At 62.9% G+C, this 24,177-nt stretch overlaps 3 protein-coding genes across 4 annotated transcripts; 1 reads left to right on the top strand and 2 right to left on the bottom strand.

Moving 5' to 3' along the window:
- Window positions 1-1,608: 1,608 nt before the first annotated feature.
- On the bottom strand, window positions 1,609-5,794 carry TWNK (twinkle mtDNA helicase). The gene is made up of 5 exons (XM_009956949.2): window positions 4,540-5,794; window positions 3,805-4,045; window positions 3,029-3,136; window positions 2,625-2,766; window positions 1,609-2,016 (listed from the first exon to the last, which is right to left on the bottom strand). Exons 1-5 carry the CDS (start codon window positions 5,792-5,794, stop codon window positions 1,759-1,761), a joined length of 2,004 nt encoding a protein of 667 aa, XP_009955251.2. The 3' UTR covers window positions 1,609-1,758.
- A 274-nt stretch (window positions 5,795-6,068) lies between these two features.
- Window positions 6,069-7,181, top strand: MRPL43 (mitochondrial ribosomal protein L43). The gene is made up of 3 exons (XM_086466339.1): window positions 6,069-6,199; window positions 6,628-6,734; window positions 6,949-7,181. Exons 1-3 carry the CDS (start codon window positions 6,069-6,071, stop codon window positions 7,161-7,163), a joined length of 453 nt encoding a protein of 150 aa, XP_086322465.1. The 3' UTR covers window positions 7,164-7,181.
- Window positions 7,182-8,889: 1,708 nt separating this feature from the next.
- SEMA4G (semaphorin 4G) lies at window positions 8,890-16,035 on the bottom strand. Of its 2 annotated transcripts, none has more exons than XM_086466337.1 (14): window positions 15,909-16,035; window positions 14,544-14,692; window positions 13,915-13,977; window positions 13,731-13,829; window positions 12,442-12,535; window positions 12,072-12,185; window positions 11,730-11,896; window positions 11,412-11,581; window positions 11,117-11,261; window positions 10,813-11,035; window positions 10,605-10,720; window positions 10,096-10,247; window positions 9,845-9,906; window positions 8,890-9,761 (listed from the first exon to the last, which is right to left on the bottom strand). In XM_086466337.1, exons 1-14 carry the CDS (start codon window positions 16,033-16,035, stop codon window positions 8,890-8,892), a joined length of 2,553 nt encoding a protein of 850 aa, XP_086322463.1. The 2 variants fall into 2 exon arrangements, with proteins under 2 accessions (XP_086322463.1, XP_086322464.1); XM_086466338.1 differs by having other exon boundaries at window positions 8,890-9,746.
- Between the last annotated feature and the right edge of the window lie 8,142 nt (window positions 16,036-24,177).

Here is a 24,177-nt window from a genome sequence, read left to right as displayed (position 1 = left end):
TTGACATCACCCCCCCCCCCCCGGCATCTCCGTGAGATGTTACAGCTATTGCCACCCCCGGCTCTCCGAGAGCCCCAAACGGGGGGAAAATGGAGAAAAAAAACAAACCCTCACCAACCTACCCACAGCCCCGGGAGCCGTGGGTGCCCACCTGCCCCTCGCAGTGTCTGGGATCACCCAGTGTGTGTGTGTGTGTGTGTGTGTCCCGGGCTCAGCTCCATCACCCCCTCCCAGCCCAAGGAGGGATGGGTGGGAGATGGGGGTCCTGAGCTTTCCCACTGCCCCGCTCCCAAGCCACAGCCCCACAACAGACCCGCCCTGAGCCAGACTGGGGGCAAATGGGGACCAGGAAGATGGAGGAGGCCCTCGGGAGGGGGACACCCCCAGCCCCCACCCATGCCGTCATACAAACCCTGACCCAGTGGCGCTGGCGGCCTGGCTCCCCCCACTCCCCACCCCACTTACCTCCACTTCCCTGGGACCCTCCTCCACCATCCCCCCCAGCCTGCCCTGGGGCAGGGGGTGTCCTCACACCTGCACCGAAAGCACCCAAGGGTGCTCTCCAGGCCAGCCAGTGCACCCCGGAAACCCGGGGCTGGGTGTGTACTGCCTGCCCGCCCTGGCCCCTCATTATGGCTCAGGTTAAAACTATGCCTGGCACGGAGGCAGGTAGCGACCCGTGTGCCAGGGCCGGGATGCTTGGCACAGTGGGGACCATATCCCCCCAGCCCTCTGTGGGCCACCCGCTCTCAAGCCAGTGGTGTCCCCGTCCTCCCCTCCCGGTCACAGGGACAGCAGCACAGAAAAAGCACTCACATTTATGTTTTAACGAAACTATGAATGGGAATAAACCCCAAAAGTATTAGACCAAGATCCGGCCATGAACTTGTCCTACCATGGCGAGGACTGGCCAGGTCACAGTATTTGCTGCCTGCAGCCCAGAGGGCACGGGGGTGGTCACCCTCCCAGCCCCCAGCCCACCAGAGCAAGGCAGGACTGCTCCCTCAGAGGTTTTACTGCTGGTGATGCTCCCTGGAGAATGGGGCTGGGGAGACCCTGAGCAAAACGGGCCGGGACAGGCGTTAGCTAAGCAGGCAGAGCTGGCACAGGACACCAGTGCTGCCTTCAACCCTCCGTGAGCAGCGATGCCACCGGGGTCCAGCACCCACCCTCCCACCGTGTCCCACGGGGAGCGCGAAGCTCCCGTGCAAGAGCCACCCACAACCTCCCACACTTCCCTCCACCACCTTCCGCTCACTGGCTCAATCCCAGCCACGACTGAGCCCACAGAACTCCACCCGTGACAAGGGGGTTCCTGCCGTGCCTCCCTCTGTACAGTCGTGTCCCTCCCCCCACAGTCCCTCCCACCAGTGACAGCCCAGGATTTTGGCTCCATTTTAGCCACAATTAACGACCTGCCAACGTCCAGAGATCGCCCAAGACCTGGGGCTGCAGGTCAGTGCCCCCCATCACCCAGCCCATGCCAATTCCACTCCTGCCCCGTGCTCCCAGCACTCAGCACCAGCACTGAGCAGCCAGTGTTTGCCAAAGCACCCTCCCCTGGCTGCTCTGCTCTCATGGTGGCCCCACATCTCAGAGACACCGTGCTGGTGGCCAAGAGGCTTGTTCGTGCAGAAGAAAGGGCCACAGCAGCACGTGGCTGCTGCTCCTGGGGGAGAGGGGCTGGCATACCCCAGCCCCGTGCTCCCAGCACCAGTCCCTGTCCCTCCTAATGGACGAGGAAGAGACCTGCCAGGCTCATGACTTCTTGGAGGCTCTCGAGCCTCCCTCTGGGGCTTTCTTGACTAAAGGCTCCTTCTCCTCCTTCACCTTCTTCAGCTTGACCTTGCTTTTGCTAGAGGACGAGAAGGTGAGTGAGGCCTTGCTGAACTCCAGGGGGAAGACGCCCACATCCCCATCGAAGCGGTTCTTTGACACCTGCAGGTAGCGCTTCCCTGGCCCCGTCATCAGCTTACGGTCCTGCAGGATGAGGACGTTGTCGGCCTCCTGGCTGGCCTGGGGAGAGAAATACATATCCAGGAGAGTGCTGGGGATGCAGCCAGAGCCACAGGGCTCGGAGGTGCTCATGGGCTGCCTGCTCAGCTCCTTCGAGCCCCATTACAGGGCATCCAGGCAACTCCGGCACCTCCCTGACACCAACCCCTCGTCTGCCCTGGGGACATCCCAGCGACCCGCCGAGCTCGCCCTGGAGAGCACAGGAGGGCTGTGGACACTCACAGCACCTCCTGCCCACCACTGCAGGGTTGTTCAGCATCACGGCACAGACTGGAACACTCAGAGAGTCCATCCCCACACCCTCCCTGGCTCCTTCTTTAATTATCTCGTATTACATCCTACTCACAGTCAATGAGCATTAATTAACTGCACCCAAAGCCCCAACAGAGCTTTAGCTGGCAAAGTGTTTGCTCCCTGTCTGCATGTCCCTACCAAGGCCTGGCCACATCCTGCCTGGGGACATCCTGTCCCTCACAGTACCTTTCAAGTCTGCAGCCATTGCTCAGGGTGCCGCTGGGAGCTGGGGACAGCTACCCAACATATCCCAGCTGCTTCCTGGGAACACGCTGTGCCCAAGTGACAGGAAGGGCCACCCTGGCCCAGCTCACCTTGGCTGAGCCAAAGATGGAGGCCGTCTGCAGCTCCTTCTCGTCGTCCTCCTTGCGGGGATGGATGACCAGTGTGATGTGGCAGGTGTTATCCGTGGCAAACTTGCGGAAGGCACCAATGATGTAGTCCTGGGCAGCAAGCCTGCCACGGCAGCGAGAACAGGGTCAGGGGCTGGAACTGCTCGGTGGATGTGGAGCAGGGGCAGCGAGGAGCTGTCAGGTTCAGCCCCACGGCAGGAAGCACCCAGGGGTCCGAGCTCACACTCCGTGGGGCAGATGGGTCCACGTGGGCAAAGGGATGGGGCGTGATAGGGATCACAGGTAACCTGCCATGACGCCCGACAGGGCCAGCTCCAGCAACGAGGGTGGCAGAGGAAGGAGGGGGCAGCTTGGAGAAGGGCTACCTGTCCACAGAGAGGTGCTCTTGTCCCATCATGAACTGGAGGTTGTCGACGACCACGTGGGTGATGTCGTACATGTAGACGGCATGCTGCATGGTTTCAATCACCATCCTGGGCGGGGGGAGACCGAGATCAGCCCCGGGGGATCAGCGGAGGCGGGGATGGGGACACTGAGCTGTGGAGAGGCAGAGCTGGGAGGTACCAGGCTGGCTCCCACGGGGCCCTGGGCACATCCCGCCTCTGCATCTCCTCGGCCGCAGGACGGGCGCAGCCCCGTCCCCACAGGTGAGGTCGGCTGGATCAGGAGGACCCAGCTGCTGCCCACGCAGCCCCTGCCCACCATCCCGCGATACTCCCAGCCCGCGGGGACCCTCGGGGTGCATGGGGATGCGTGCAGGCGCCACAGCACCTGGTGGAGGTGCCCGTCCTCCCTCCTCAGCAAATGGCAATGCCGCCAGGTGAGCAGGGTGTGGGGAGGGACACATCCTGCCAGGGGCAGAGGCTGGTTTTAGGATAGCCAACTAGCACAGGGACAAATCCCCTCCCTTCACCCCCACCCCAGAGGGAGGCTGTGACAGTCCCCACGACAGCAGGAATGGAGCCTGTTGAGCCACACAGTCCCCCCCATGCCAAGCCCGGGACTTGAACAGGCCCAACGTGCCTCTGCCCAGCCCCAAATCCGCGACCCACCACAGGGGAAGAGCCCCTGCTCCCCAAGGCCCCGCAGCACATGCTGTGAGGGGTAAACACCACTGGGGACGAAGAGGGGAAGAACATACTTGATGTTCTGCTGGCCATGGAAGGTCATGAAGTAGAGCGGGAGGTCCTCGAAGCGATCGGCCCACTCGTCGTACAGCTCCAGCTGGTCCTCCAAGCGCTGGGCAGCAAACTGTGTGAGCATGATCTTGGCCAGGCGGACGTTGTTGATCTCAAAGCTGCCCCAAAGTGTGCACACCCCCTGCATGCACAGGTCCAGCGCGTACTCACTGATAAAGGTCGTCTTCCCGCTGCCTGTCGGGCCTGATGCAAGGACAACGACAGGAGGAATTAGCTAGGGGAGACCTGGCCCATCCTGAACGCGCTGCGGGGTTGTTTAGAGGTGGAAGCTCTGGGGAGCGGGATAAGAACAGCCCACCCGCAGCACTCCGGCCATAAACAAGCAGTGTCTCATGCCAGGCTGCATGTCTGTGTGCACATGCACTGCGGGGAAGGGCTAGGCAGCTGGCGGTGGGGCAGAGGGAGGGCTCAGACAGGAGGTGGCAGGTGGAAGCAGGGGTAAGGGACACCCCAGGACTTCCTGTGCCGCCCCAGGCACGGAGCCTGTCATTACACCAGCGTTCCCAGCCCTACCACACCTAGGAACACCCCACAGCCTCTCGCTCACTGCCAAGTCAGGCTCAGCCAAAGCCATAAGCAGAAAGGGACCTGGAAGACACACAAAGTGTCACCCCCAGGAGGATGAAGCCACCACAGAGCCCCCTGCTCCCCCCACCCACCAGCCATTTGCCCATCACCTGTGAAGATGGTGAGCTCCCCTCTGCGGTGCCCTTTGAGGAGCTTGTTGAGCTCAGGGAAGCGTGCCCACTTGATGCCGGCCACCTGCTCGGTGTTGACCAGCTGCCCGAACACCTCCTCGCGCAGCTGCCGGAAGGAGACGATGGATTTGTGGCCAGCGGGCAGGGCAGCACGTAAGATCTTGGTGAGGTTCAGGCCCTGCTTCAGAGCCTCCAGCGGCCGGGGCTGCAGGTTGCCAGGGCGCACCAGGGAGCAGCGCCTGAGGCTCAGCTTGCGGGCAAAGAGCTTGGCGGCTTCCCAGGAGCGCAGGTCCTCGCCCAGCCACAGCGTGATGCGCTTGAACTGCTCCAGGTAGGGGAGGAGGGCGGGGGGCAGGCAGGTGGCCCCCCGCGGCAGGGCCAGGCTGGCCACCCCTGTAGCTTGGTGCAGGGCCAGGGCATCCAGCTCCCACCCAGTTAAGACCAGCTCTGTGTCTCGGCGGCCGACCAGGGGCAGCCCAAAGAGATTGTGATAGGAATCGAAGCGGGGTAAAGTCTCTTCCACGTAAGCTATCACATCCCCCTTCTTCTCCGCCCTCAGGAGCTTCAGGCCCTTCAGGGTCCCATCACGGGGACTGAACCAGGGGAAGACGAGGGACTTGGCAGTCCTCAGATAACGCACCCCGAAGCGTTTCAGGGTGGCGTCCGTCACCAGGGAGATACCAAACATGGCCTTGGTCTTGTTGGTCTCATCCTCGTCCAGCAGCTCCCAGAATGGCAGCGCCCGGTCCCAGATGCAGCGGGCATCCTCGCGAGTCCGTCGCATGTCCTCCTCTGTCTCCTCCGAGCTGGCAGGGGGAACGCCACGGTGCCGCAGCTCCACATTAGCCTGGAAGTCCTGCCACGTGCCCTCGGCCAGGGTGGCCGTGCACAGGAAGCTGCCCGTGGTCTTGTCAATGAAAAGCGTGTATGGGATGCTGGCGGATGGCGGTGGCTGGTCCTCCCGGGCGCCGGTGAAGAGGCTGGGGGTGTGCAGGCAGCTGTACCCGTCATAGAAGGGGATGCCCTGGGCCCGCAGGTACTGCCGGATCTCGGTGATGGAGACGGAGGGCACGGGCCCCTCGGGTGAAGGCAGCACGTCCTTCTTGTAGCGCCGCTGGGTGAGTCGGCCCGGCACCCCGGGGTTCAGGGACACTCCTTTGCTCCTCGTCCCCCCGCACAGCAGCGGCAGGAGGCGGCCGGCGGCTCTGCAGGGCCGCAGCGGCACCACCGCCATCCCGCCCGCCTCCGCCTCCGCCCGGGCCGCCCCGGCACCCGCCCGCGCCGCTGCCGACCCGCATCGGCGACGGCGACGGCCCCGCTCCCCGCCCGGCCCTCCCGGCCCCGCCGCCCGGCGCCGCTCAGGCCGCCCCCCTCACGTGGAGCTCCACGGACGCCGCCATTGCCTGACCCCGCCGCCGCCGCGCTCAGCGCGTCACTTCCGGGAGGGGCGCGGGAAGCGGATGTTTTCCCTTTCCCCGAGCGCTTCCGATTCCGGGTGAGGGGACGCCATGACGGGCCGAGGGACGCCCAGCCGGTTCCTGGCAGCCGTCCTGCACAACGGCGTGGGCCGCTACGTCCGGCAGCTCCAACGGCTCCAGCTCCTCTTCAGCCCTACGGCGGCCGACTCCCGCGGCGCCAGGTACCGCCGGAGGCGCCCCGCGGGCTGCCCCCGACCGCCGGGATGGGGGCGGAAGGGAAGGCGGCCTGGTGACCCCGGACTTGGTGGGGGCGGGGCTTACGAGAAGCTGTGGTGACCTCTGACCTGTCTGTATAGGGAAGGGTGAAGGTGCTGCTGACTTCTGACCTACAGAAGGGGGGGGGGAGGGGCTGTGACCCCCGATATCTTCGGTAATGGGGGAGGGACCAGAAGGTGGCACTGCTGACCCCCAGGCTGGGTGGCGACCTCTGACCTTCAGGGAGCGCCCCCCCCGACCTCTGCACTGTGACCCCTCCCGTGGGCAAGGCACCAGGGTGGGGGTGTGACCTTTGCCCTGGGGCAGAGGCCACGGTGACCCCCGCCCTCTGACCCCGCTGGGGCTGACACCCCCCGTCCCGTCCCCCCCGCAGGCAGTTCGTGGAGGAGGCGGCGCTGGATTTCGCCCGGCGGCACCCCGATGTCGTCCTCTACGTCAGCCCCCGCTCCGGCCCGGCCCCGCTGCTGCTGGCCGAGTACTGTGAGTGCGGGGGGGGGACACGGGGAGTTTGGAGGGGGGCAGGATGGGAATGGGGCCTGCCCTGCCCTGCCCCACCCCGGCTCTGCGCTACCTCTGCCCGGCCTAGTCGGTACTGGGCCCGGCTGCCCTGTGGGATGGGGGATCAGCAGCTGCCCCCCAGGGGCTGGCTGGGGGGGGGAGGGGGCGCCGGCCTGACTCCTGTGCTCTGCCGCAGTAAACGGGACGGTGCGGGAGGAGCCCATCGCCAGCAAGACGAGTGAGGAGATCGTGCAGCTGGCCACCAAGCTGGCCGGCCAGTCCGGCCTGGACATCATCCGCATCCGCAAGCCCTTCCACACTGACAACCCCAGCGTCCAGGGCCAGTGGCACCCCCTCACCAACAAGCCCTCTGCCCTCACCGTCCGGGGCCCACGCCTGCAGCCCCAATAAAGCCTCCGCTCGCCCCAACCCAGCGCCTCCGAGTCCATCTCTCCTCCTGCCCGCAGAGGGACGCCACCACGCCACGTCCAGACAGAGCCGCGTTTATTGCCAGGGGCACGTGGGGCTGTGCACGAGGGATGCCAGACGCGGAGGGCAGTGCCTCTCCATGGCTGGGGGGGGGGCAGGGTGTGCTTGGGGGTGGCTCTCTCCCCCTCCCTTGCAGAAAAAACAAGGGTAGGGGCAGGATGTGAGAGTCCAGGCGTCCGGCTCTTGCCTTTTGCCACTAAGCCTTGCTCTTCTGGGGCAGGAGGGCCTGGGGTCCAGCCTATTAGTGACCCATGGGGCTGCCACATCCCTCCTGCCCCTCTCCCAGGGGGGCTGCAGGGCTCAGCTCCAGGGTTATGTCCTGATCCTGGAGGTGACAGCAAGGAACACGGAGGGAGGACACACACCCCAGCAAGTCTGTCCCTCCTCGGCTTCTCCAGTGTCACTGCCCTGTCCCCGGGCCATAAGATGCTTTTGTCACCCCAGTCCCTCGGGTTCCCCCAGGAGGCAGCAGGAGCAGAGGTAGTTGTGGGGGATTTAGGGACAGTGGCTGCCCCTGGAAAGTGCCATGAAGAGCAGGAGGCCCCAGAGGGAGGCAGGCCCTTGTCCTGGACTTCTTGCTGTGTGAGGACATTTCCCCTCCCACATGTCGTCCCACAGGGCTGTGCCTGAACCTCAGTTCTCCAACGCCACCATGCAGGAGGGCAGAAACACGTGGTGCCTGAGGCTGCGGGGGCACAGAGGACATCAGGGGGATGTTGGTGCTGTGTTGGTCCCCTGCCACGCTGCAGGGCACGGCGGTGGCTCTTGGTCCTGTTGCCAGTGCACCTTGCTGCCTGCTGCTGCATCCTGTTCTTCCCCTGCCGTGCCCTGGGGAGAGGGGGCACTGTCAGGGTCAGAGGCCCCGGCGGTGCCACCTCCCCAGGGCCCTCAGCCCTGCGTTTCACCTGGGGCCTCCTTGCAGCGGGCACTCGCCGCTCCACCAGCTGCTCCGGGGCATTCTGGACGTCGGCTCCTCGCCCTGGCTCCATCCCTCGCCGAACCGTCCTCTCCCGGAGAGGAAATCCTGGGGGGCAGACGTGGGAGAGCGGGCAGGGGCTGGCAGCCACCAAGGCCACCCCCCCACAACGCGAGATGGCCCCTCTCCTGCCTGTGAGCGGGCAGCTGGGGAACCTCCCCCCCAGCCCAGGGAAGGGACCCCCGCACCCTGTGAAAGGCACAGGCACTGCGTGGCAGCCCCCAGCCCCGCTCCCCGCTCCTCACCCACCTCTCAGCAGCCGTCTGGCTCCCGTGCGCCGAGGGATGCCCAGCGGGGCAGGCCGAGTCCACGTGTCCACAACAGCGTCTCTCTCTCCCGCCTGGACAGGCAGACAGAAACTCTCCCTCCCCCCCAGTGTCCACCTTCAGCCAGGCGCCAGCTCCTGCCTCCAGCTCGTGGCCGCCGTCAGTGGGTTTTTATATATAAATAGAGCTCCCAAATTTAAATAGATTCTTTTTCTTTTCTGTTTTTCTGTACAGTGAGTCACAGAAGTGAGTGAAAAGCCAAAGGAACGGCCGAGCCCGGGCCCGGCCCGGCTCTGCCATCCAGGAGGTAGTTTCGCCTGAGTCTTGTAACACTGCTGGCAGGGGGTGGTGGGAGAAGGGGCCGGAGGTGAGGAGGGTCCTGCTGGCAGGACCCCCCCACCGGCCCCTACACGGAGCTCTCGTCCAGCTTCTCCACCAGCTGCGTGTGTTTCCGCTTCTCCAGGATCTTGCTGAGCTCCTCGGTGAAGGACGCGCTGTAGAGCGGCGAGGCCAGCGGCTCCTCCTGCTGCTGCAGCAGCATGTAGCTGTTGCCGTTCATCTTGCGGAGGACGTTGGGCAGAGCCCCCACGCCGTTGGTGAGCTCGGCCGGCAGCGGCGGCGGCGGCGGCAGCGGGGACACGGCAGCCGGCAGCTCCTTGACCGGGGAGGTGGCAGCTGTGGGCGCCTCGCCGGGGATGATCCGCAGGCAGCCGTCGGGGTAGGCGAGCTCTTCCTCCTCCTCCTCCTCCTCCTCTCGGCGGCCCTTGCGCAGGCAGTTGGCCGAGACGGTCTGCAGCTCCACGCTCGCTGGCCGCGGCTCCCCGAGGACGTACTTGCCCTTGCGCTTCTCCAGGCAGGACACGTAGAGGAGGATGGTGCTGAGCACGGCACACAGCACCACCAGGGCGACGATGGCAGAGACATAAGCCACCTTCATGTCGCCGGCAGCCTGGCTGGCAGCGTGGGGCCGTGGGGCAGCCGTGGGGCCATGGGGCAGCTCAGGCAGCACGGTGAGGCTGTAGGCGGCCAGCAGCGTCCGGAGACCCCGCTCCTCCCCGTAGCAGCGGTACTCGCCGCCATGCTGGGGCAGCGTGTCCGTCACCAGCAGCCCGTCCACCCCCACGCGCAGCCGGTCCTGCCCCACGCTCGACACCTCGCTGCCGTTCAGCAGCCAGACGGCTCGTGCCAGGTTGGAGCGCTGGTCGCAGGGCAGCAGCACATCGTCCCCTTGCAGCACCGTCCGGTTCTTCCCTGGCAGGGAGCCTGCGGGGACACGCACTGCCTCGCACCTGGCCCGGCCACCCGAAGGGACACCCGGATGCCAGCATCCCCCGTGACCCCGAGGGGTGGCGCAGACTCACCCCGCCCGGAGATGCTCCGGCATCCCTCGTTGCCGCTCTGAATGTCCTGCACCAGCCCTGTGCTGCAAGACGCGGCGGGTTCAGCCATACAGCTCCGGCTGAGCCCACTCTCATGGTGTCACGGCCACCAGCAGACCCACCGCCGGATGCCAGACCCTTGGGGGTGCCACCGGGGCGACTGTGCCACGGGGTGATGTGCAACGGGACGGGGCAGTTGGAAGGCTCGTGGGGACCCTGCAGGCTGACCTTACCTGTCGGCGGTGGCGGTGGCGCGGCAGGCCCTGCCGTCCCAGGCGCAGTAGGGGTCCCGGGCGAGGATGCAGTCGTAGCAGGAGGCGTACCTGGCGCAGGAGGCCAGGGGCACCTGCAGGATCCCGCTGGCTGCCCCCACGTACAGGCTCCTCTGGGGGGGGAAAGGGCTGGCTCAGCACTGCCCTGGCACGGTGCGGCTGGGCTGTGGGGTGCCCCGTGGTGCCCAGAGATCCCCCCAAGCCCCACAGCACAGCTCTCCCTTGGGGCAGATGCACGGGGAAAGGCCCCCAGCTCCAGTCAGTGCCAACAGCTGCAGCTGGCACCTGGCAAGAAGGTAGGGACCAGGCTGGTCCCTTTCTCCAGGCTGCTCCACTGGCTTATGGGACGTATCCCAATGTGGGGTGACCCAGGAGTCATGTCCCCCATATCCCCCAAACAGCCCAATGGCAGCTGTGCAGCACAAACATGCCCTGTGTGTGGTGTCCCCCACACTTCTTCCACCCCTCACCTGGGCGTGGGAGATCACCAGGCTCTCCACAGGTTGTGGGTCCCTGAAGACCTGGACCTCCTCCACGATGTGGATGCCAGAGCCCACCACCACGGCCTTGTGGATCCAGCCGTCCCCTGGAGAACAGCCAGGGGGAGTCAGGAGGGAGTGTGGTGTGCAACCCCCCGCCCCGCCCAGCAGAGACCCAGCAAACTCATCCCGTGCTCACCCGTCCCCATGAAGAGCACATCATAGGAGAGGCCGTCGAGGGCCCGCACCCTGTCCACGGCCAGCTGGCTGTACGCCACGCTCTTCTTCACCAGCAGCGGCTCCCCGCCGGCCGGCTTCACCTCCTCGAACATAAGCGGGTGCAGCTTGACGAAGTCCAAGACGCTGTTAGGCAGGTCCTGCGAGGAGTTGTAGCCCTTCCTGCGGGAGTGGTCCGTGATGCACTGCCCGGGGGGAGACAGGGGTCAGGGGGTGGATGTGGCCACCCCACCCCACCCCCAGCTTCGCACCCTCAGGGCACTCACAGAGCCGGGCCTGGGCTCAGGCACCGCACCATCATAGCGGGACCACTTGCGAGCCGAATCCTGGTACTCCATGTAGGGGCCCTCGAAGGCGCGCTGCACCGCCGAGATGCTGTAGCGGCACACGGCCGAGGCCTCCATGGTCCTCCTGGGGGGCAGAGCCCCGCCTGAGCCCGGGCAGATGCACGGGCGCACCCCCGGGTGCTCAGCGCCTGCCTGCGCACCCCCTCGAGCATCTCAGGTCCCCCCAGTGCCGCAGACGTGTAGCCCCGGGCATTTCGACCGCTGCCCCGCTCACCACTGTGCCGAGAGTGTGAAGGCGGCGTAGAAGACGGTGCTGGCCCAGCCGCCCCCGTCCAGGCTGCAGACGCTGCGCAGCACCTCGTAGTAGGGGATGTAGCAGACCAGGCGTGCCTTCATGAAGGACGTCCACTTGCGCTGCAGGATCTTCTTCCCCCCCACGTCACTCTGGCAGGGCGCAGGGAGCATTTCTGCACAGGCTGGTGGGGGGGATGTGTCCCCCTCTGCCCGTGCCTGTTTCCCCTAAGATGCAGGCACGCAGCCCCTGGGCCGGGAGGAGCAGCACTTGACTCCCCGTGGCTGAGGACATGCCTACCTTGCACACACGGGCCACACGGGCCACACGGGCCACCTGGCTCTTGTCAAAGAAGGATGTGGTCTCCTCACCCGCCCGCTCCGTGAAGAAGTAGTAGATTTTGTCATCGTCACCCACGGGGCTGTCCTTGCTCTCCCGGAGCAGCACAGAGGCCACAAATTCAGCATCTGGGGGACGCGGAGCGAGAGGTGGAGATTGGGGACCCACCATGGGATGGGTGATCCCTCGCTGCCCTGGTTTCCTTTCATGGCAAAGCACCCCCAACCCCTGCCCCCGAGGTCATGCATGGCATCCCATGGCCCATGACACCGGTCCTGGAGAGGGGGGACGGGGACATCTCACCGTTCAGCCAGTGCAGTGGGGACTCCTCCGTCTTCAGCGGCCGCTGGTGCAGGTTCCTCCGGATGTCGGGGAGGCTCCGAAACTCGTAGCGTGTGGCCGTGTACAAGCCGCCGTCTGGGCAGGGCAGGCACCCATCAGCATGGCCCCACACCCCGGGGACAGCAGGGACAGCCCCAAAAATCGCCAGCATCCCCACGGCCCAGGCAGAGAAGGAAGAGGAGGAGAAGGCAGAGAACCAGGGCCTGGCTCGCTAAGGCCCCCCCCCACAGAGCCCACCTGGCTGGGGAACCCCCGAGGGGAAGCTGGGGATGGGGCCAGGGTTGGTGGCATCCTGCAGGTCCCCGCCAGCCCTTGGGAAGGTGCCACTTACCCACGATGAGGCCGGTGTAGCCACGGGCAGGGTCGTATGGGCACTTCTCCTTGCCTTCCTCAAAGTGAGAGGGCAACATGAACCTGTCGGCATCCTTGAGGGGGACAGGGGACTGGGTTAGGCAGGAGGGGACAGACCTGCCTCACCTGCCAGCCCCAAGGCTCTCTGCAGAAGCTGCTAGTGGGGACAAAGCAATGCCCATGGCCATGCCCTTGTTCGGGCAAGACAGACCCCCCAGCACTTTCAGAAAGCACATGGACAACCAGAGCCCCCAGCTAAGAGCAGGCAGAGGGCTCAGGGTGGAAGGGGAGCCCCAGCACTCCACTTTGGCATCATGTGGGCACCAGGCAGGAGCCGGCCAGCGCAGCCGATGTTCCTGGGCTGTGCCTGGCTGGCAGACGCTGCCCAGCCGGGCTGTGTTCCCCTGGGTGATGTCCCCATCATGGCAGGAGTTATTTTCTTTGGGGTTTGCAGTTCAAAGCATGTCAAATAATGACGGGGCCCTTCCAGCTCGGCGGCTCCTCCACCTGACTCCCAGGGCGTGCGATGGCCAAACCGGACCGGCAGCATGGCCGTGGGAACGGGCACAGCCCCTCCAGGGCTCCCCAGCCATGCTGGGGACACAGCCCCAGGCCCCTTTGCTCCCCAGCTCAGGCAGGGAGGTGGGCAAAGGACAGCCTAGTCACAGGGAGCCACTGCATGGGGGGTGAAAGTCCCACTGCCCAGGGACGTGGCTGCCCCTGGCCTCCCTGCTGTGAGTCACGGCCACATGGGGACCCCCCAGCCTGGCCTGGGAAATCCCTAGGGAGGGGCGGCTGAGTCAGCCCCATCACCATCGTCACCTTCCCAGCCACTGCCACCCTCCCCAGGCACGCTTGCCACCGGCTACAAGCCAGCCTGCAGCCCCTGCTTTGGGAAGGGACCCTGCAACAGCAGGGGCTGGGGACCAGCTCCAGCGCTGGCACGTCCCACCCTGCCGGCCCCGCTGAGCCCACGCGTCCCTCCCACGGCACCGATCCCCTATGGGATCACCGATCTCGCTATGGGGTCAGAGTCCAACCCCAGCGCCGAGGTGGGGACTTTGGGCATCTTCGTCACAGTGCCTGCGTCCCCAAACTGACTCACCCCAGCCGGGGGGTCACTCGCCTTCCCCACCCCGAGCCAGGGAGGGGCTGGGACGAGAGCAGAAAAGGAACAGGGCTGCATGTGGAGGTGGTGGGAGAGGACAGAGGCTGTGCCACGTGGGGGTGGCATGGTGGCAGGGGATGGGTGGCAGCTGCAGTACTCACGATGGCGGCGCAGAGCGGGTGGAAGGCGTAGGTCCCGCAGGCGTAGAGGTGGGTGCTGTTCAGCCGCTGCAGGAACCGCACGTGGTTGAAGCACTCGGTCTGCAGAGGGAGAGGACAGGTGTCACCACCCAGGGAAGGCGGCAGAGGCCCCCCCCGGAACCCGGCACCCACCCACCGGCTCTACCTTGTTGTTTTTGCCCTTCTGCAGGCAGTCCATCTGCTTCTCTGGGGAGGCTTCCCAGTGGATCTGCAAGGGGAAAAGGGAGTGTCACTGCACGACCCCCCATCATTGCATGGTCCCCTCCACCACTGCAGGCTCCAGCCTCTGCCAGAGCTGTCGGAGATGCCAAAATCCTCTCTTCTATTTAGAGAAGGGACAGCTGCTCAGAGCATGAGACAGCACCCTCCCCATGTGCCCCCAGCCCAGGGTGAGAGTGGCCCCACACCCCGACCTATGGGCAGAAACCCCAGAGCACCCGCAGGAGCCTGGAGCATTTTGGGGTGTCCTTCCCGGAGGGAGCAAAGGCGTGTGCTTCCCCCCCCTGCCCCTCATCCTGCCGGGCTGTCCCTGGAGAGGGCAGCTCTGAGCTTGGGGACATCTCCCACCGCTGTCTCCATGCTGCCTGGCTGGGGACAAGGACCAGACATCCACAGGGGACCAAGGGACAGACCTGGGGACAGCACCTCCAGGCAAGACCTGAGATGGTGAGCAGGAGGATGAGCAGGGACAGGGCGGCCATGATTTGGGCAGGGACCGGGCAGCGGGGGACAGGAGAGGACAAGCGGCCGTCGGCGGGCAGAGGCCGGGCTCACCGTGCGGTGGGAGCCGTCGGCCACGTCACTGGAGTTGAGGGCGAAGATGGCTCCCCTGGCGCCCACGTAGAGGATGCCCCGGTCGTCCTCCAGCAGCAGGGTGCTGTAGTTGAGGGTGCGCGCGCTGAAGCGCCGGACGCCCGACAGCTCTGCAAAGGGAACGGGGGGCTGAGGGGGGACCCCGGGGCAGGCGCAGCGCAAGCCACTGGGAGAAGAGAGGACGGACCTGGGAGCAGGTGGGAATGCACCCACCGAGGTTATCAGGCAGATGGTGCCGGGTGCCAGTGGTTACAGCAGGAGGGAAGGAATTGGGGAGGTTTGGTAGGAGGCAAAAGGCACTAATTCGGCTCAGGCTTACAGGAGCAATTTCTCCCTGCTACGGCAGCTCAGGGGTGGGAGCTGCAATACTCGTGCCCAGCATGGACCTGCCACACTGTTTGAGGAACTGCTGGAGGCAGCAAAAACATGCCAGCAGTGACCCCAGCTCCAAACCAAACCCAGCCAGCCCAAAAGCAAGGACGCAAAAAAACCTGAAGCAAAACTGCTGTTCAAGGGGAAGGCTCCCGCAGCAATGCGGGGCACTGCCTGCCCACAAAGCCAGAGAAACCATCCAATTTGGGGTGCTGAGAAGTGTGAGGTGGGACTCAGCCCTGGCCAGAGGGATGCCAGCCAGGTTCGGACCCTCTCACCACAGCAGAAGAAAGTCCTGTGGGGCTTGGGACCCTGGAGGCAGCTGGGGAGGGAATGACCCCCCTGAAAGGAGTCATTGCCTGGGGAGAAAAGGGCAGCGCAGCTGCAAATGAAACCCTCTCCTGCCATTGACCCCCGAGCTGGGCTTCACTAATGAGGTCAAAGAAGTTGTGTGGATGTCCAAGGCACGATGACCTTGTGGGGCTGGCTGACACCACAGAGGCTGGAGGCCAAAAGCCCCATGGCAGTTAGAGAAAATCATGGAAGAAAGCTCCCTGCTGACTATTTGGGCCAGGAGAGCCCAGCCTGGGTGTGACGCCCAGCTCAGGACACCCTCCAAGGGCTGCTGGGCAGGGCTGGGGGCTGGCCAAAGCTGGCTCCCTGCGCCCCCTCGTTCACCCCTGGCTTTTGGCGAGATGCCTTTGCCCTGCTCCATCCCTTGGGGCACATGGTCTCCGGGCACCCGACGCCAGACAGACATGCAGGCTCCGGTTTCTGGAGCCCAGGGGACCAGAGGCTCCCCTGTAGCCACACCCACACACCCCCCCCCCCGCCATGTTGAGCCCCCCACTCCAGGGGGGCTGGTGAAGGCTGGATGCAGTCACAAATGCACCAAACCTGATGCCGGCAAGATCCCAAACCTCACCACCACCACCAAGACCTGCACCCCCTTACCATCAAAGGTGACTGTTGTCCTGGGGGTGGCGTCCAGGTCGGTGGCAGACCGCCGTGACGGGTAGCCTATCGCCGCTGCTGCCGCCATGAAGAGAGCCGTAAGGAGATGGGCTGTGCCTCCGCTCATCTTCCCGCTCCCCCGGCGAGGGCAGCTGCCCGGCCCGCTGCCGCCACGCCAGCACAGCCGATCCTCGGGACGGGCTCCCCAGCTCCCCAGGACAGGGCTGGCCACAAAACCCTCCTGAAACACAGAGCACTGGGTCAGACGCTACTGCTGTCCCCAGCACCTCACAAGCAAGTGGGCTTGGGAAGGAGGTGGCTGCGCACATGCATGGACGCTTGACCGGGCACAGCCTCAGCCCAGGGACGGCTTCAGGGAAAAGCAAACCCTCGTTTGCCAAAGGGGAAACTGAGGCACAGTGCAAGACGTCGCGCCTGCAGCCAGCACAAGGCAGGGAGGGGAGCTTGAGTGGAGAGACCCTCCGCAGCATCCCCCTGGCTCAGCATTTGCTCCATTGCAGCAGCAGCAGCCGCTTGCTGGGCGCTTCGTTCAGTTGCTCAGAGACTCATTTTCCACCAGGTCTGCTCCAGGTTCCTCCTTCCATCGCTCCCAGCCATCTTCTCCCACACCTCCTCCTGACCAAAGGACATGCTTCAGAGGGGCCAGCTGATCCCCCTTTGCATTTCCACACCTGAAAAGCAGGCATGTTTTCCTGCAAAAGCTCGAGAGTGGAGCTCAGAGCCAAGCCCCTCTGCAGGTCTCTTGACGTGCTGGGGTACCCCAAGCCCCACTCCCTGGAGTGGCTGTGGCAGAACAGGTGGCAGGGGGCTCCCAGGGAGCCTAAAGGCTCCGCTCCTCCCAAAAGCACGGCTGGCTGTCTCCTGCCGTGCGAGACACTTATCCCCAAAGTTTTGCCTCTCCTGAAATGATGAGACTCCCCAGGACAAAGGGCGCAGGGAAGGATGTTTCAGGCATGCACTGACGCAGGGCAAAAGAAAACCCGTACAGGAGCTGCTTGGCATCTTCATCAAGTCTTTTCAAGCCAGAACAGTTTTTCCCCCGCAGTGTTTTTCCATGAGATTTCAGTTTCTCTTTCATCCCAGGCTCCCCTGAAGCTCAGCATCTACCTCAGCTCTCGCTTTCATGCATCCAATCCCGCCTGAATAACCCTCCGCCTCTCCCAGCTGCTTCGAGCAAAGCCACTGGTTCATTTTGCACGTGCTAAGGAGGAAGGAGATGACCCGGTATCTCCGAACAGGAGACCTCCCCATAAAGTGACCAGCACCTATATGTTTGCTTAGGGTTGGGGTTTTTTATATATATATATAAAGCAAATACCTGGCCCCCAGAAGCTGTTCAAACACGCTTGCTGCAGACAGTTTCCCTGAAGCAAATACCTTGCCGGGTCTCAGGCAGAGGGGAGGTAAAATCCAAGTGAAATGAAAGTGAAAAGGGCTTTAGGGCTGAAAAGGAGAAGCAAGTGGCTAGGTGTGGGATTGAGCCGTAGTCCTGGAGCCTCCATTAAACCACTGTTTCCTTCGGGGTGGGGTTCAGACCCAGACCTGTGCTGGCCACTGCCCTGGAGCATCCCAGGAATGGGGCAGGGGGGAGATGTCTCCCCCTGCTCCCTCCTGCCTCGCTGCCCCCCCCAGGCACCAGCCCAGTGCAGAGCACCTGTAGAGCATCCAACCCTGGGCACAGGTGGGGTGCTGTCCGTGGGGCTGAGCCAGCCAGGGAGCAGAGGACAGCCACCCAGAGCACCCTCCCTCCAAGGAACTGCTGTTCCCAGGATGAGCCCTGGCCGGACCAAGGGTATGCCCGCGAGCAATGGGCCTGGCAGGGCGATGCAAGGCGGGTGAGGGGGGATGGAGGTCAATGGGAAAGAAGTTGCTTTGGTGGCACCATGTCTGGCACAAGCCAAACCCACTAAGCTTTTTGGGCAAAGCCAGCGGCTGGGTCACATCTGGAGCACCAAAGCACCCTAAAGCACTCCAGCCAGCCCCACGCTGACACCTCTCCATCCCAGTGGGACCAGGGCCACCCCGGCAGCTGTGGGGACCCGTCCCCAGGCCTCCGTGTGGGGACACAAGCCCGGCATAGCACAGAAGTCATAAAAGCTGCCGTGCACCTGGGCTGGGAAAGCAGAGGGGAGGAGAGACCTTCTTACGACAAGGCAAACAACAATCTCTAATAAATGAGTAACAGCCCTGTTTCCTGCCTGCATGCTGCCAGGTGTCCTCGCCTTATCACCCCTGAACAAACAAACCCTGAACTTTGCCTGCTGCCCAGCTCCTGGCGTGACGAGGACTGGAGCCGGGAGTGCAGCCGGGCAGGGATGGTGCTTATCGCAGGGCGAGCGCTGCGCTGTGAGCCAGCCCCGGCTAACGTTTAACCAGCATGAGAACCAAGCAAGCACAGGGAGAGAAAAATAAAAATAATAAATTAAGATGTGGGGTTGTGCAGGGTTCCTAGCAGGGCACGAGCAGGGGACAGCAGCCTCCCCTGCCACTGGGGCTGTGCTCCTCTGCTTTTCCCAGGGGAGCAGCTACACCCATTTCCAAAGGCTCCTTTGCCCGAGATCAGATGTAACTTTGTCCTAAAGGACATTTAATCAGTTAGCCATAAGAGCCAGTTAATATTTTACTCAAAGGGAAGGGCTGCTCTGAGCTTCTCTATTTATTTTTTTTTTTTTTAATTTTTCATACCTAGGATGAGGGAGAAGGAACAAGAAGGAACTGAAACCATCCTTGGCCCCACTCAGATCATCACCCTGGGCTGCAGCTGCACCAAACACCCCCAAACCCATCATTTCCCCCTTTGCAGGGTGCAAGTTCAAAGCTCTGGGTGCAGGCAAGGGCCGGGGCGGAAGGCAGAGAAGGTCTCAGTCTGTGAGACCCACTAGTCGGGCTGGGGGTGGCTGGATCGCTCAAGCCCAGCACTTCCATGGGAAATGGGGAAAAGCCAGGAGGGGAAACACCACAGAGAGCTTTCCCTTGGGGAGGGACACAAAAGGGGTAGAGGAAAAGGCTGAAAAGCAGCAGGTGCAATGAAATGTGGAGTTTAAGAGAAAAACTGCCCAGAAAAGCCCATCCCATCCCCAGGAGCGAGCTCCCAAGCCCCTCAGCACCTCACCTACTTCCCAGCACAGGGGGGGCTGACATAGGACCTGAAATCTGGCCCGAGCTCCCACCCCGGCTGGCGACGCTGAAGGAGAAGGGTGGTGGAGGCAGGATCCGGCTGCGGGGCAGACGGCCACCCCGAGAGCGGGGCGAAGCCAGGAACCAGCCGCTCTAATCACAACATGCAACGTCCACAGGGGCCAAAGCCCACCCTCCTACCGCCGGCTACCAGTGCTCCTGCAGGATGCAGCCACAGCTCCCAGCACAGAGCCGGGTGAGCCCGACCCAGGCACCGGCTCCCGCTGGTGGGGTGAGTTTGCTGGTTCCTGGGAACGCCAGGAAAGCAGTGGGGCAGAGGAGGCATGCGTGAGCGTGCAGGGGAGAGAGCGAGCGAGCCCTGGTCAGGTCTGACTGGGTTTACTGGGTCACGACGGAAGTTGTGCGAGCGTGACTGTGCTGGCCTCAGCCTCCCACCGGCAGCTAACCGGCACAGCACACCCAAACAAGCTAGCCCAGTTAGCACCTCCTTAAAAATCCCCACGACCAGCGACCAGCGTCTCTGGAGGCACAAAAAGCTTTTGATGAGTGAATTTCCTGGCGGCAGGTCTCACCAACCTGGATCCAGCCAAAGAAACCAGCCAAAGCTGCCGCACCCCTCGATGGCCGCTGCACCGGGAACTTTTGCTGGCCATGGTGACCCCTTCCTGCTGCCCCACCGTCCTCAAGGCCACCAGGCAGCAAAACCCGGGAGCAAGAGCCAGCTGCAAGCTGTGGTGCAGGGAAGCTGTGCTGTCAGTGGGGCTGGCAAATATGGAGGGACCTCAGCGGGGGTCTTGTAGGCCCCCCCATTGCTGTTTCCTCGGTGGCAGAGCTGAAAAAGATGCCAGCTTTTTAATTCAGAAGGAACCTGTGAGAAATAATGGAAACGCCGGGTTGGAGCAGCCTTTCTCCAGCTCACTCCCAGTATCCATCCTGGATGGCAAGACAGAGATCTGCAGAGCGGAATCGCACGCTTCCCCATCCTGCTGCTCCCTGGACAACTTGTGGTTGCTCCACCGAGCTCTAGCAAAGCGCAAGCAGGCTCCCGGAATGGCTGCCAGATCTTTCTCCCCTCCTCATGGACTGCCCCTCTTGGCATCGTGCGTTCCTACGAGCAAGGGCTGCTGGCTTCCCGGTGGGGGCCAGGTTTCCAGCGGGTCTCCTCCAAGTTACAGGGTTGCAAAACAGCCTTAACAATACTCCCAGCAGGGACTGCCCCAGGAGCCACCATTTACACCTCGCTTTTTCACAGCAGCCCAGTCCAGACACTCCAAACCCCCCACAGACAATTCAGCTTTACTCATCAGGGCCAAGCCCAGCACGTGATCCCCCCGGTCCCCTCGATCCCCCGCCGCTCACACCCCCAGCCATGTTCCCACTGGCCCAGCACCGTTTTACCCCCGCCAGGGACCCGCGTGAGTCGCCCTCGGGTTCAGCTGAAACAGCCCGACCTGTTCCCGGCGCGGCGGGGGGAAAAGGCGCCTGCCCCAGAGGATGAGGCGGAGAGAGCTCCCGGCTCCCAGGCGTGGGAATGAGCCAAGGAATTACGGGAAAAGGGCCATCCAGAGAGAGGCAAGCCTGGCTGCGAGCACGGTGCGTTTTGGGCCCCCCTTTCCCTGGAGCCGGCAGACCTTGGGTGGGAAATCCTGCGAGATGCGGGAAGAGGAGCCGGGATGGAGGTTGCCAGGCAACTTTAATTCAGCCCTTGACGAACTTCCAGCACTTAGCTTCTGCTGTGGAGCCCAACCAGCAAATGATAAAACATCAGGTTCACCTCGAGCCCATGGTGTCCATCCGTCCGTCTGTCCATCCATCCATCACGGGGGGTTGCTTGTGACCCTGTTCCGCAGCATCCCTGAAGGCCAGCCTGAGATGAGCTGCCCTTCCTGGCAGAGATCTGCAGGGGCAGGATTTGACCCGTGGGACTGGGCTGGCGCTGCTGCACGGATATTTCTCAACCAGCTGGGATTTTTGTCAACAACAGCAAGAAAAAAATGCTAACGTGCTGAAAGCCCTCCGGGAAAAGGGGATCCGTGCTGGGTTTAGGGGCTGGGGACGGGGAGGGAAGGAGCATAGTGACCTCCTGGCAGCCCCTTGCTGAGTTTGTTTTAGTTGCTTTCTTTAAACAAAACCATGCTCGACCCTGAAGTGCTTCAGCGGACACACACGAGAGCTTTGGCGATCTGGGAAGAAGATATAGTCCTTTACCCAAATTTGGGATTCAGGCACAGCAGAGGGGAGGGAAACCAGTGACACTGGCTCCTCTCAAGGGGCATCCTGCCCCTCTCCCACCGCAAAGCCCCCACGCATGGCAGAGCCACCATGGAGCCAGGGGGGTGGGTGGCAGGCACCAGCAGGCCATGGGAACAGGCTCTGAATTCCTCCGGCATGGCACGGCCCCCATCTGCCACTGGCAGAGCCTGGTTCATCCAGCGGAGGAGAGCACCCAGCTCTGATCCCACCACTGTCACGGTGGGGAGGAGGCAAGTGAAGAAGTAAAGTGATGGATGGGAGGAGAGTGAGCAGGGCCAGCCGGGGACGTGGGCCTGTTTAAGGCGCACTAGTGCCAGCAGGAGCCAGACATCTAAACATCCTGAAAAGACAAGCTGATCCGTCAGCGACAAAACTAACAGCAGCCCAATTTCTGACAGACTGGCCCCACTGGCCCCCCAGCACCATGCCTTTGTTTCTGCCGCCCTGCAGCGTCCCACTGGGGGATGCTGCCTGCTCAGTGAGGGGCAGGGTCCAGCCATGGTCTCCCCCTGCACGGTTGCAGGGTGCAGGGTGTTTTAGCTTCTCCCCAGTTCCCTGTTTTCACTGCTCTTACAAGAATTTGTTCCTCTCCTCTATCAGGTAGGGTCTAACGTGGGCCAGGAGGTTCAAAGGGGCTGCCAGGCAACGATGCAGCTCACTGCCAAGCGTCTGCGAGAGCTCTCCCAGCATTCCTACCCAAACTCACCCAAAAAACCCAACTGAGACAAAAAGGAAAGGTGCTCCAGCCTGTGCCATGGGAAGGCATCACCCGCCAGGCGTGGGGACAGCTCCCCTCCAGTGGCTCCCAGAGCACCACAAGCAGAGGGCAAGAGCACAGTGCCCAGGACGGCAGGACAGAGTGCTCCTCTGCTCTGCTCCCCGTCCATACGGAAAACCCACCAACGCTGGCCATCAGTCAAAACAGCTCCTTGCCTGGCCCTATTGCCCCAAAAGCCTTGCTCAGAACTGGCCCAGGAGGGAAAGGTGCAAGGAGGGGAGGCTGAAGGGCAAACCTTTGCAGCTCAGCGGCAGGACTGGGAGCACTAAGGGATCCCTCGGCCAGCCCAGACCCAGCACCCCCAGGCAGGGCAGCAAATCTCCCCTTGCAGGAGCAATTCCCCACGTGCCAGAGGCTGTTTGGCTCTTGCAAGCTGGCAGTGAAGACACAGTCCCCGCGGCTTTTCCCTCCCATCCAGCACATCTCCCCCTGCAGAAACCCCATGGCAGCAGCCCTGGGCTGACCCTGCAGCTGGGGAGCACCGGAGAGCCCAGCCAGGAGCCACGCAGGAACCGGGAAGTGAAACCGGAGGACACAGAGACGCAGACGCTGGCTTCACCCTGCTGCCAGCCCACCCCCACATCCAGGCCACAAGGGAGGCAGAGTGTGGCCACCAAGCCTTGGGACACGGGGTGCAGACCCCCGGGGCTCCCACCTCCTCCATGGCAGGGAAGAGGCATGCTCAGCGCTAGCAACATCACCCCCAAACCCCAACATTTTCCATCCTTTCCCACCTCTGCTGCAGCAGGACAGGCTTCACTGCTTGCCGGCAGCCCCTCGGCAATCCGGATGGACAGAGAGACTGACAGACGGACGGACAGACGGACGGACAACCCTCCACATCGCAGCAAAGTTTCCCAGTGAGAGGGCGTTCGTATCCAAGTGGTTCAGCGCTGGATGTGATCTGCAATTCAGCCTTCAAAGGCTTTGTGGTTGAAGCACATTGTCTCCACGGCAGAAGTAGGAAAATAATTGTAGCATTAAGTTCCCAGGAACAATTACAAAGAAAACGAGAAAAAAAATCCCAACCCTAAATGTAAAGGGACATTTCAGAGCCAGCAGATTTCGGTGCTTTTTGATGCATTCGAATCCATTTGCTTGTCCCTGCGGCTGCACTGTGTTTCATTCCACTGGGCTCGTACAATGCAAGACAAGGAATTAACTCGGGTGTTTGTTTAGAGCCGGTTTGTCTTCCATTTTTTTTCCAAAGCCAGGTTTGAGTTTCAAAGACGTTTCTTGGCAATGCCCAGGGTTCCCACCGTCAGCGCAGCACAAGGCCTCCCTGAGGGGAAACGGAGGCTCAGAAATCCTGTACGACCTGGGGTCCCCTCGGAAGCAGGGGCAAGAGCTGGAGCACAACCAGCCTGTCCCTCTCCCTTTTATTTATTCCAAAGATAAACTGTTTTCTTTTCAACAGTCCAGCAAAGCCAGATGACGGGAGCAGTTTAATGGTTTCCAGCTTTAACAACCTCTTCTTGTCTCCTCCGCTTTCCCTCCAACAAAGCTTCAAATTTGGGGTCAAACCCAATTTGACATTCAACTCCACGTTCAAAACTGCACGGCGCAAGGCAGTAGCACCTGGCCTTTCTTACAGTCCTTTGCATACCACCAGCTTTGCTGGCCCCAAATCACCTTATTTGCATGGGCTGGGCTTTGCAACAGGCAAACCAGAGCCCTCCACCAGATAAGGGGAGATGGGGTTGTACCTGGGAGGAGCTTTTAAACAACAAGAAAAGCACAACCTGGAGCATACCCTGAACCGCCAAGCTGAATCCCGGCCCCCGCACCAGTGGGTAACATGGTGCCTGAACCCTTGGCTTCCCTTGCCTCCGAATGGCAGAGCTCAGGCCCCGGGAGGAAGGAGGGGGTGGGTTCGGTGATGACCCTGCTACGGCAAAGCCCTCGTGCCTGTAAATCACCAGGAGCGGCGGCACAGCCAGACGGGCAGGGACGACGGCGGCATTTCCTCCTGAAGCTCCAGCGGGGCAGGGAGCTCTCACCTTTGAACGGGAACAAGCGCCCGCGCAGCACCCACAGCAGCAGCCAGCCACTGCTGGGGGGGGGGGCTTTCACAGCAGG

This window comes from Leptosomus discolor, chromosome 6 (genome assembly GCF_034619465.1).
Source record: "Leptosomus discolor isolate bLepDis1 chromosome 6, bLepDis1.hap2, whole genome shotgun sequence".
Lineage (NCBI taxonomy): Eukaryota > Metazoa > Chordata > Aves > Leptosomiformes > Leptosomidae > Leptosomus > Leptosomus discolor.
Note: the sequence above shows the minus strand (reverse complement) of the source record. Positions and strands in the feature narration are given on the sequence as shown.

Excerpts from the sequence above, each read along its gene's own strand:
- TWNK (XM_009956949.2), bottom strand. The coding sequence starts at position 5,794 with ATGGCGGTGGTGCCGCTGCGGCCCTGCAGAGCCGCCGGCCGCCTCCTG. Across the intron at positions 3,137-3,804 it reads CATGGCCAGCAGAACATCAA|GATGGTGATTGAAACCATGC; the intron begins GTATGTTCTTCC and ends CCCCCCGCCCAG. Across the intron at positions 2,017-2,624 it reads CCATCTTTGGCTCAGCCAAG|GCCAGCCAGGAGGCCGACAA; the intron begins GTGAGCTGGGCC and ends TTCTCTCCCCAG.
- MRPL43 (XM_086466339.1), top strand. The coding sequence starts at position 6,069 with ATGACGGGCCGAGGGACGCCCAGCCGGTTCCTGGCAGCCGTCCTGCAC. Across the intron at positions 6,200-6,627 it reads GCCGACTCCCGCGGCGCCAG|GCAGTTCGTGGAGGAGGCGG; the intron begins GTACCGCCGGAG and ends TCCCCCCCGCAG. Across the intron at positions 6,735-6,948 it reads GCTGCTGCTGGCCGAGTACT|TAAACGGGACGGTGCGGGAG; the intron begins GTGAGTGCGGGG and ends GCTCTGCCGCAG.
- SEMA4G (XM_086466337.1), bottom strand. The coding sequence starts at position 16,035 with ATGAGCGGAGGCACAGCCCATCTCCTTACGGCTCTCTTCATGGCGGCA. Across the intron at positions 11,582-11,729 it reads GTGTGGCCCGTGTGTGCAAG|AGTGACGTGGGGGGGAAGAA; the intron begins GTAGGCATGTCC and ends GCGCCCTGCCAG. Across the intron at positions 9,762-9,844 it reads CCGGAGCATCTCCGGGCGGG|TGCGTGTCCCCGCAGGCTCC; the intron begins GTGAGTCTGCGC and ends GGTGCGAGGCAG.